Below are 11,141 nucleotides of genomic sequence, written 5' to 3'. Positions count from 1 at the left end.
ATTGAGGCCTGCACAGCAGCACAGCTGATGCATCCCCCACAACAACAGCAGTTGTCCTGGATAAAAAGACAGTGAAGGCATGTGTGCGTTATCTGCGAGTCTGTTAAATCAGTTGCGGTTTACTTGTAGCTGTCACGACTTGTAATTGCTGGCCTCATTCATGACGTCAAAACAAATGACATCGCATGCGGTTTTGTTTTCTGGAATGGTTATGCTGTATTACCAAGGGGCAGAAGCATGAAGGAAAACATTACTAACCGATCGTTTCCTGTCGTGTGCTGCTTATGCCATTTTGTAGTATCCTGGCGGGCGTGCATCAGCACGGGATCTGCACCCGCCGATCGGTACTTTTCTGAAGTAGTGATATAACACATTGTTTTGCGCCGCATTTGTGCCAAGCCAGTGCGAGGTGGCCAATGTTGCCGGCGAGGGGATAAGGGAATAGTGGGGGAAACGTTTCGCTTCCATCGCCAGGTAGGGCTCTTACCAATGCGTGGACACTGTGGTTTAGTGTGGGACTAGCTACTGATAATGTTTTTCGAGAATTGAGGCGGATGGCGACATCCAAAGCCATGTAGCGTACATACTTACATTCATACACACATATACTTACATGCATACAAACATGCAATTAGCGGTTTAAGGTCCTGGGTTCGATTCCCGGGGAGACCCCCGAAATAGTTGGGGGCGCGAGATTATGGCTAGTTGCAGAGATGTCACATTCAATGGATCAGATTCGCACGCTGGATTGGTGGCGATTGTCGAACCCTCCGTCTCTTCGGATGTTCGGGTGAATGGGTGAGGAGGGGTCCCTGAAGGCTGGATCCGCCGCCTTGGACTTACAGTTCGTATGGCGAAGACAGTGTGGTAGTGCTATAAGGTGATAAATCGTAGAAGTGACAATGTGATAAAGCGGCCCAGAAGCCTCCCACTCTGTAACATTACATTACATTACAAACATACATACATGCATACATACACACACGTACATACATCAGCACATGCAGGTCCGGCATGCTGTATGGACCATACGATTCATCATAGCCGCCCTAGGGCTACCTAAGGCGTTGGGTGGGTGTCAGGGACAGGTGGAGCTGCAGGAACCACGGGTGGTACCGGGGGGCACGAGGAGGGCAGATGGCGGCCTCCAGCCCTGGGTCCGGACGCTATCTGCCTACCTCCTCCTCTCTCACACACACACACACATCCAACCGTGGCCCCTGACGAACGACCGCGGGGCCCCGGCTCGGCGGAAGCGATCTACCTGCGGATATCAGCCGGATTGTAGCTGCTCCGGGATATGGCATCTGCATGCCACCGCTCCGTGATGTCGAGACTACCTCCTCCACCCCCAAAATTTGGTGCTGGGCACTGCTGCCTTGTGGGTGACCCGCTGCCCCCAGCGCTGTGGAGGCAAACCCAGACAGCTTATTACAGCCGCCGCCGGGCCTGGAGGCACACTTTGCTTGAATCGCGACGTGCAGGAAACTGCAAAAGTAGCTTCTAATTAATTAGCTTGAAGACAATGAACAGCTCATCTGCCGGGCTTCAGGTACGACACGCTTACTCACAAATCCTTCAGTCATCAAACAACAAACTTGATCGTGGAAAGGGCAGTGGATAGATATATAATGATGTGTGGGACAGGGGGTCCATATCTTCAGCCGTGGCCGCTACCAGGCGAAACCCTGCCCTCCCCTATATTCTGGGGCACCGTCACCCTAGTCATCTTCACAATGGATTGCTCAGGTTCCGCACCCACCACCGGCATCCAACGGAATCTGCCGTTTCAACAGCGGCTCAGCTCCATTCCTGATCAGCTCGCAGGTCAACTTTAATACAGGTCACCATCGTCCATCAACTAGGGGCGCAATACCTTCCACCATTGGAAGTTGGTTTCTCGACCCTGATAGGAAGATTCCGGGATCTTCCGGGGGCAATGGTCGCGCGTTACCAATAGTGCCAAATCCTATATACATGCTCACTCCCGCAGCAGAACCTCAATAATTCAGTGATTACACGGCAGATGAGGTTCAAAAATCATTTTGCGCTTCATTCCAATCGATCAATCCCCTCTGCCGAATCACTTATAACCAAACGAACGCACATCCCTTTGATTGGTAGCTAGTCGACCTTTCCAAGGCATACCGACAGGTAGGTAGAGACGTGGGCGGGACAGCAATCAATAAACTATAGTTAGCTAGCTAGCTAGCTAAGCACGCACGCACGCTTGTTTGCACACTTCGGCTGCACATATATGAATGTACGAATAAACAGGCTGGATGCATCAACACAAGAATAAAGCAGGCCGACCTACAGCCGAGGGTAGGCCAGCAGGCGCCGGCAGCCGCAAAACAAAAAAGCCTGCTGGAAACTGGAAACTTTGATAAACTGGATAAGCAGTCTCGAAAACGAAAAACCCTAGTAGCACTGCAGTATGGGCAGCCAGCCACCAGACCTTACCGAGCACCAGCTGCTTGGCCACCCCCCTCGTCTGCACACTTTGCATCGTCTCTATATGTACATCGTGACCTGGTAAATTAGATAAGGACTACCCCCATCTATTGTACCGCTTTACCAGGGTGTAATCTACGGAAGATAAATAATACTTTGCTTAGGCTGGACTCGCTCTACTCATCCAGCCAGTCAGTCAGCAGTCCGCAAATATATACAGCTGTGAGCATATTATGTACATATGCGTGGAAAGCTAACAATACCGTAAAAAGCAGAACTCAAGCCACATGTATGCTACACCACCCAGGCTATGAATTGCCATCGTTTTGCAAGAATTAATGCCACGCAAGTTTATAAACATGCTGTTTGAAACGCATGGAAATCATGCATGGACAGAGAACCCTTACCAGCTACTGACCTAAACATAGACATATGTACACCACCTCCTGAAATATGTACACCTGCCTGCCGCTCGGGTGGGCGGGAAAGGAAGGATTGCAATAATCGTTCCATAAAAATAAAAATGATTCATGCTCGTCATCAGCATCGGGCCCTACACCAGCTGAGGACATAGAATGAAGATAGACGTACAGCAGCCATCCGCTTGCCACTGCCACCGGCTATCGCTTGCAGCCTCGCTCGGTGGCGTGTGTTGGCGTGCGAGCCATCCGTTATCACAACGCCATCCAGCTATACTCGTTGCGCACAACGCCCAAAACGAGAACTGTCGATGACTGCTGATAACCGTTGCATTGTTCCTTCATTGTACGAACTCCCAAAAATTAAAAACCTTGAAAAATAACCGACATCACACAACAAATATAGCAGGGAAGCGGTCCCCCATACAGTAGTACCATAGGAAAGCGCGCCCATACAACTGCACCTGTCTTCGAGTGCAAAAGTTAGACCCCATCCTGTTAGTATACATGTGCTTTCGGATTTCAGCTTATGCGGCTAACCCACCAGCAGACAGGAAGGCAAGCCGGCAGGAGCAGGAAAGCCAGCCGATAATTATTGCGTGGACGGCATGCGTACGGCCATCCACGATGGTTCTATGCCTCTCAATACCGATATGAGCATGGATGATGAAGCTTTGTGATAAAGCCCCCGCCCGATACAGGTACATCCACATGGGCACAGGTTTCCATAACATAACAAAAGTTTACCAACGCACTTTGCTCCTGCCAGACAGAACGCCCTCAGGTGAAAAACCTTGCCGTGTTGTCTCACTTGCCTGTCTCATTCTGTCGCATCCATCGCCAGCAGAGCTGCTAGTGATGGTGGCGTCTGGTTATTGAGCCCAAGGTGAACAGATAGATAAATAGATAGATAGAACAGATAGATAAAGGACGGCGGCGTCAGGGTTTAGGTAACCCTGCAGGGTTTTTTAGGTACAAAGAGAAAGATAGATTCTACAAGGAGATGAGGCGGCGAGGCGGCGGCGGCGGCCTGGCATTCGGCGATGACCTAGTGGGACTTGGTGGCGGCTTGGAAGGTGGCGATGGCGGCGGTGACCTTGGCGGCGGTGATTTTGGTGGGGGCCTCGGGGATGGCGGCAATCGGGGCGACGGCGGCGGTGGACGTGGCGCTGGGCTTGGAGGCGACGGCGGTGGCGACGGTGGTGGGGGGCTTGGCGACGGCGGCGGCATCGGGCCAGGTGGCGGCGGCGATGGCGGCGTTGGTGGCGAAGGAGGCGGCCTGAAACAATACCAAATAAGCCAATGTTTGACTCTTAAGTCTGTTTGGAATTTCGCACAGCTGACTCCCGCCACACATCGCCTGTGCCTTAGTAAGCACGGTTGCTTCCTTCTGTCGGCCCGCCGATCCCATTAATAACTAAGTAGTTTATACTTAAATAATTTATACTTAAATAATGTACGGGCGTGTAGTTTAAATGCAACATAGCTCAAGCGACACTCCGTTATCGCCCGCGATGAGCTCAGCAGTGAACCCTCAATCCCAATGCGCATCTATCTCTCCATGTAACCTGTTAATGCTTGGAAGCCTGTGTGGGAAAAAGCACCACAGTAACAAGGTGGAACCGTGCAACTGCTGCAGGTACCTCGGAGCAACAACCCCCTACTAAGTACAGGCGCTGTACTTGCAGCCCCATCCCAACCCCGGCCATGTCCGTACGCACCCACTGTAGTAGCTGGTACACAGTACGGCTCTACAAATACGCGCGAAGCGCGACCACCAGCATCTCGAGAGGCCTTTTCAGCGGCCAGCTACTACACCCACAGATCCACACAAGCACATGCGCGATAGCTCCCTTATCGCGATGTCCCTTCACAACGCGCCAATGCCACAACATCGCAATGTGCGTATGGATATACAACAAGACTTACGATGTGCCCTCGACGCACTCGTTAGGCCCGGCACTAAAGAAGCGGCAGATCTTGATTACCATGGTGTTGCCCTGCACCAAATCTGCAGTAGTATACGTATGCATACATTCCCACACATGCATACAGCAGAGGGCCAGGGCAACAGACACAAAAGTACTACTGGGCAATGGACACAAAAATATGTAACCAATGCTGGACTTGTACGGAGGCAGGTGGGGAATCGATTTAGGGAAGCGCGTGGTCTGCCGTACAAGCTGAAGAAGGTTCTCGTGCACGCAGGTGGGGAATTGCGCTGCTGACGGATTGAGCTGGCATCGATACGCAAGGCCGGACATACATACATACATACATCCGCAGCAAACATCGTTATTAACGCTGCACATACTTGCACAAACACGTGACGTCTGTGGCAGCTTGTCGTGTGCGGGCTGCTGCATAGAGTTATAAGTTACAAGTTCCGCACACAAGTGCGGGTGTGTGTCCGTAAAAGCCAGGGGGGCCATGGACGTTGTATTGGTATTGATGCGGGTACGCGGTACGAGGTCATCTTCATTCTCCCTGCATAGATCTAAAAGCCCTTGGGGACGAACTTAAGTATGACGTGTATTTGCAGTAGCTGCTGGCCACTGACATGGTCGCTAATAAAAATGTTGACTTGAGTACCTTAAAGAGTACCAGCTTATGGACGACATGTGTGCCGTACTATCTAAAGCTACTACTACTACAGTATGCAGGTGTACGCAGTTAAATATGCACTGGCTCAGGCCTGGTGCCGTACATTCGTTCGTACCTCCGGTCAGGATATGTAGTCTGTAGTTGAAGAGCAGCACAGAGCTTCCCGGATCCACTGCTCTAACGAATGAGATCCTGGGGTCACCAATTCGCATGACGTCATTGTCCACGTCCTTGTCGGCCTCGTGAACGTTCAGCTGTGGAATCGATTAGCGTATAGATGGAGGCGAAGCAGAGCATATTTCCGACGCGCTCGCGCGAGAGAGAAAGTGTGTGTGTATGTATGTATGTTTGTGTGTGTATGTATGTATGTTTGTGTGTGAGTGTGTATGTTTGTGTGTGAGTGTGAGTGTGGCATGGTCATTGGGGCATAATCCCCGCCACCTATATGTTGGAAAGTCACCGTACGACACTCATGTTCAACCCTAGTGAGTAAGTAAATGGCGACTTCAGTTATACCGACCGACACGAGCGGGTTCCGGCGCTTTGCTAAATCGCCGTAATGTGCCGTATGGAGGCTCCATTCAACGATCAAGGACTCCGCATGCACTGCTTGCCTAAAGGCATTTCCCCATTTTTTTGGGGGGGGATAAACAATGATTGCGCTCCACTCAGTGGCTAGTCTAATCTAGCTAGCTCGGTGTGCATGCTCGCAGTGCATGCTGGTAATTACGAGGGAAATTACCCCATGGCCAGCTACTGGCCAGCTACTAGTACCGCTTCCGACAAGCAGGCTCACTATGTATGGCCTTGCCATAGCTCCTTCCTCTAATGACTTCGTTGCGGACGTATAGAGACACCGCACGCAGACGCGGCGCGAGCCATCAGCTTTAGCTATGTCAGCGTCAGTAACGTTGATACAGGGACAGCTTATGGTATGATGAGGATATAAGTAAGACGGAGAAATCGATCGTATACAGATAGATTCATGGTATAGCATATGGTCGTGCATAGATCGTGCCATGCATCCCATGCTGCCTTAATGGACGAAGAAGCTGCTCGCGAGCTGGACGAGTTAACGATTGTCCCCAATCAACCCTGGAGAAAGGTACCAAATAATAAAAAAAGCCGCATAGCAACGATCAGCGTAAGAACACCTTGAAGGACTGCATCTCTCACCTTTCCGTTGAATTCCGCTGCGAGATCGCTGTCGCCCGCAGCCTTGACGCGCAGTGCCAGGTATATGTTCCTGTGCGTGTCGCACCCGCCCAGGCGATTGTACAGCAATTATACATGGAAAATCCAGTAAAATATGGTTGATATTATGCCTAGTTTCAACGAACACGCCGGAGAGCTTTCTCGGAACAGCCGCGACGACGGCAGCAATTAGTGACGTCTGCGTCAGTAAAGTTTAGGTAGTGACGGTCCCTACTTGCCTAATATACGAGGGTGTCGCCTTTAGGTGATCAAAATTTCCACTGACGTCTGTAAATGTTTTGATTGTCTGTAGATCGCACCCCTGTGGTATAATACTAGGATGGACGGCCACCGTCTGTATCGATCGTCGATCGTGCCCTGGTATATACGGTACATGCCAGGGCACGATCGACGATCGATACAGACGATAATGAAAAACATTATACAGACGCACGGCATTGGCTTTACGATCTTACTTGGTGTAAGCACTGCCGAGCCAGTCTGGTTGGATCTTGATCATGACGCCGGTAGGCCCGAGGTAGGTTGCCGGCAGCGTGTAGCTTCTGTAAACTCGCGATGCGAACCGTGCCGAGTTGAGCAGCGCCAGGGGGGAAGCCCAGTCCAGACGAAGCAGCTCGGGAGCGGAGGGGCAGCTCCTGCCGAACCCCATGGCAGTGGAAAGGTCATTGTACGCCAAGCCATCTCTCCATGCCGGGTACAGTCCAGCGTTGTTCAGCAGCGCCTGCATTACCGTGCCCTTGTCGTAAACGCCCTGGAGGGAGGTCCGTACGACATTGCGTACGACATTGGTTAGAAGGATACGCATGCGCAGGTTATGTGGATGGGTTGTGTGCTATACATGCACCATTAATGATCCTTTCTGTTACCGCTGCTGTAACGGGACGGTGATAAAGGAAAAGAAATTTTGGGAAAAGCGCCAACAGCAGTGTGGTGTGTGAGTTGTAACCTTTGCAAAATCTAAATGCATAACTATAACTCGTACATAGTTGTTCTGTAAGAAAGCGTAGCCAATGTGAAACCCGATGGCGGTAGTCAAGGATATCTGTGGGAAGTTCTCTAGGCTCATAAAATCTTTGATATCGTTATTAAATAAGCAATTTAATGGCCAGAAGGACGAGGGCGGCAAGGTTGTTGAACCAGGGCGATTTGCCCTGGCCAACTTTGAAAATCGCCAGCTGAGGCAGCTTCCCGGGTTCAACAACCTTGCCGCCCTCGTACTTCTGGCCATTAAATTGCTTATCTAATAACGATATCAAAGATTTTATGAACCTAGAGAACTTCCCACAGATATCCTTGACTACCGCCATCGGGTTTCACATTGGCTACGCTTTCTTACAGAACAACTATGTACGAGGTATAGTTATGCATTTAAATTTTGCAAAGGTTACAACTCAGGCATGGCAGAGGTACATCACAGTGTACTGCAACATGGAAGACATTTCTTTCTACCCATCTTCGTTCAGGGACTTCAATAACAAATCCATTGCTCACGTTTGGGACTCAGTTTTGCTTCGATTGGGGAGACTTCCTGCGGGTTGTTACACGGGGAGCATTTCAAGGCTCCCCGAGAAGGGGTGGCGTCCCCCAGCGACGTCTCCCCAAATCGCACCTCGCCCGGGTGTCGGGGAGGCAGCCAGCAAGGGGCTGGCAGAGCGCCTTAGCGCGTCCTTGTAGAAGAAACGTGTGCCTAAACCCCTAAACCCCTAAAACCCTATTTAGTACATAGCTACTACAGGTCTGCTAATAAACCGTACGCCGCTGAGCATGCCCCGCCGGACAAAAGACAACAGCTGAACCCTCAAGACCTCAGGATGTATAATGATGTCGTACTTTAGCCCGCCACGCGCGCAATCGTCATCACCTGTGGGTGATCTGCGAACCAGCTCTGTTTTCCTGGAAGTTCCGACAAGCCCGACCATTGGCAAGCTTGGAGAGTACCGTTCGGCAGCACGTAGGCCAGGTGAGTATACACGGGGCTTGGAACATTCATAGCCGCTGCGTGCGTGATAGGTTAACAGGCAGGGTACGGCAGGGTACGGCAGGTTGCGGCAGGGCAGGGCGCTGTGGGTTAGGTATATATGGTGGGGCACTGTAAATCACCAATGATGCATACTTGCGTTTCTACACAGCGGCAAATAAACTAGTAGAGGGTCCATTTATACCATGCCTTCAGTTTACGGAAGCCAGGGTCCTACTGTTCCATGCTTAAATGGCATCCCCCGAACTTGCTTAACATTATTACCATGGCAGTTTCTAATGATATCTAAATTTGTACAGTAATTACTAGGTATTGCGATGTCTTGTATACGCCATTTTCTCTACCATATTTTACACGTAAACTTGGCTTCCGTAAACTTGGCCCGACTTTGCAGACCCAAGTCCTCATTTTATGGACTAATCTGCGAATACGGAACCGAGGGTTTCCCGGAGTGACTGGTGTGGGAATACTGAGCATCGGGTCTCGGCAGCAGCAGCAGCAGCAAATGTTATAAAACTCTTCCCAGATAAGAAATACAACAAATGCTCGCAGATCAAATGAATACTAGATGACTGTGTTCGTCCTAGATCATAACCAAGCAATTAACAGTATTATACGCAAACGACTCGCTATAGCCGTTGGTCCGCCTCTGTCCGCCAGCTTGACATACCTTTAGGGATTCTTCGCCGCGATACCGTGGAAATGTAATCCACATTGCAGGACATAATCAGTTGCGAGCAGAGTCCGGTCTGAGGTACAACCTGATGGTGTCAAAGAGTCAGAGAAAGAGCGGCGGGAGAATCGCAGCCATCAGCAGCCATACAGCGCATACCGGTAACAACTGAGAAAGCTCTCAAATTGCACGTAAACAGTCCGAGATAGCTGGCTAAGTCAGCTTTTCAGTTATCAGGCACACCTGAGAAGCAAACGGACTAGCTACATGTGTACCTAGAGAGCTTGGCAGTACGGTACTTGTCTTTGCGATTTAGGTTCATATCAAAATGCGCATGTACCGGTACAAGATTGCTGATTGCTGTTTAGGTTAGCTAGCACTACTCGCGAAGCAAGGATTACGTTTCATCTCTGCTCGGATGCCGCCGGCAGCCATTACTAGCCTATGTTTTCTAGCCTAGTAGCGTACTACCAGCCTACTAGTTACTAGTTATACAAAAGTCAAAACACCAAAACACGCGCGACCCCAACCCCCACCGTCAGCGCCTGTCTGTCCAGCACCATCTTGCCGTAGCTGCAGTTTCCCAGGAAATCCGCGTAGCCACCAGGGCTGAGGAACGCGTTCCGGACATCTTCCACCTGCGGGTTCCAGCGGTCGCAGCAGCAGAAAGATTAGCCACAGGTGGCATTTCCACGGGCTGGGATGTCTGAGATGTCTGGGTTGACAGGTAGGTTCCAGAAGCGCTTGGCCGTGTCCAAGCAACGCACACTCACTCAAAACTGATCTATAAACCTCCGGCGTCGGGTGTTCATCGGCACGCAGATGAACAGCTGCCAGCCTTCCCCCAGCCACGCAACTACGTATTCGTACTTCGTACTTCGGCTCGTATGGGTAGTCTTACAGGTATGGGGTCACGCCCCCCCAACCATGTAACACACACACACACGTAGCAACGTATGGAATTTAATGACGTTGCAACTCCACAAGCTAATCTACTCACCACATGGACGTGCAAATGAACAGAGAGAAAAAATAAAACACGGTCTCTTGGGAATTCTCGAGTTCCTTTATCCCCATGAACCCGATTCTTTTTTATAAATATCTTCCTACTTGACGTACTTCCAACTGTAACTGCAGAATGTGCAGCATTGCAGTACTCGCGTTGCGCCACTACACGTCACTACTCACTGATCACTACTCACTACACGCCACTACTCGCGTTGCGCCACCTGCCATCTGTGCCAAGAAGGTTACTTACCGAAGCTCCGCGTTGAGCGCCGCAGCTAGATGTGGCATTTAGTGACAGGACAATCACGAGCAGCCTGATGGTCTGGTTGGTGGCTGACAGCACTGGCAAACCCGCTGCTGCCATTCGCACGTCGGTAATGTCTACGCAGGTGTTTGCGCTCTGCTTGGACGCAACGCAGTTCTGCGACGTACGTACGTGTCCAGGTCACGGGCGGCCAACGACGTGCGCACAGGGACGCGAAGTCGCCAGGCGGGGTAATACCCGGGCAGCGCAGGACGTCAGACACGCACAAGGGACAGGGAGGGGAGGGGAAGGAGAAGGGGAGGGGAAGGGAATGGGATGGGGAGGGGAGGGGATGGGAAGGGGAGAGCAAGGGGATGGGGATGGGGAGGGGAGGGGATGGGAAGGGGAGAGCAAGGGGATGGGAAGGGGATAGGAAGGGGATAGGAAGGGGATAGGAAGGGGATAGGAAGGGGATGGGAAGGGGATAGGAAGGGGATAGGAAGGGGATGGGAAGGGGATGGGAAAGGGGATGGGAAGGGGATAGGA

At 51.2% G+C, this 11,141-nt stretch overlaps 3 protein-coding genes across 3 annotated transcripts in view; 1 reads left to right on the top strand and 2 right to left on the bottom strand.

Annotated features, from left to right (window-relative positions):
- Positions 1 to 4,407: 4,407 nt before the first annotated feature.
- On the bottom strand, positions 4,408 to 7,497 carry VOLCADRAFT_91814 (uncharacterized protein; the record flags this gene model as incomplete). The annotated part of the gene is made up of 5 exons (XM_002951246.1): positions 4,408 to 4,459; positions 4,803 to 4,884; positions 5,593 to 5,731; positions 6,654 to 6,723; positions 7,148 to 7,497. The coding sequence occupies 5 exons, from the start codon at positions 7,495 to 7,497 to the stop codon at positions 4,408 to 4,410; spliced, it is 693 nt and encodes a 230-aa protein (XP_002951292.1).
- Positions 7,498 to 7,955: 458 nt separating this feature from the next.
- Positions 7,956 to 8,366, top strand: VOLCADRAFT_91813 (uncharacterized protein; the record flags this gene model as incomplete). The annotated part of the gene is made up of 1 exon (XM_002951341.1): positions 7,956 to 8,366. The coding sequence occupies one exon, from the start codon at positions 7,956 to 7,958 to the stop codon at positions 8,364 to 8,366; it is 411 nt and encodes a 136-aa protein (XP_002951387.1).
- A 157-nt stretch (positions 8,367 to 8,523) lies between these two features.
- The window catches only part of VOLCADRAFT_91812 (uncharacterized protein), a gene marked incomplete at both ends in the record, with an annotated part of 9,760 nt that continues 7,142 nt past the window's right edge, over positions 8,524 to 11,141 (bottom strand). Inside the window, 4 exons of the mRNA XM_002951245.1 lie at positions 8,524 to 8,687; positions 9,341 to 9,431; positions 9,880 to 9,981; positions 10,602 to 10,772. Coding sequence (XP_002951291.1) covers positions 8,524 to 8,687; positions 9,341 to 9,431; positions 9,880 to 9,981; positions 10,602 to 10,772 — 528 coding nt within the window. The remainder of the gene's footprint in view (positions 8,688 to 9,340; positions 9,432 to 9,879; positions 9,982 to 10,601; positions 10,773 to 11,141) is intronic.

Source organism: Volvox carteri (assembly GCF_000143455.1).
Source record: "Volvox carteri f. nagariensis unplaced genomic scaffold VOLCAscaffold_23, whole genome shotgun sequence".
Taxonomy (NCBI): Eukaryota; Viridiplantae; Chlorophyta; class Chlorophyceae; order Chlamydomonadales; family Volvocaceae; genus Volvox; species Volvox carteri.
The sequence above is the reverse complement of the archived record's forward strand: the minus strand, read 5'-3'. Positions and strand labels throughout refer to the sequence as shown.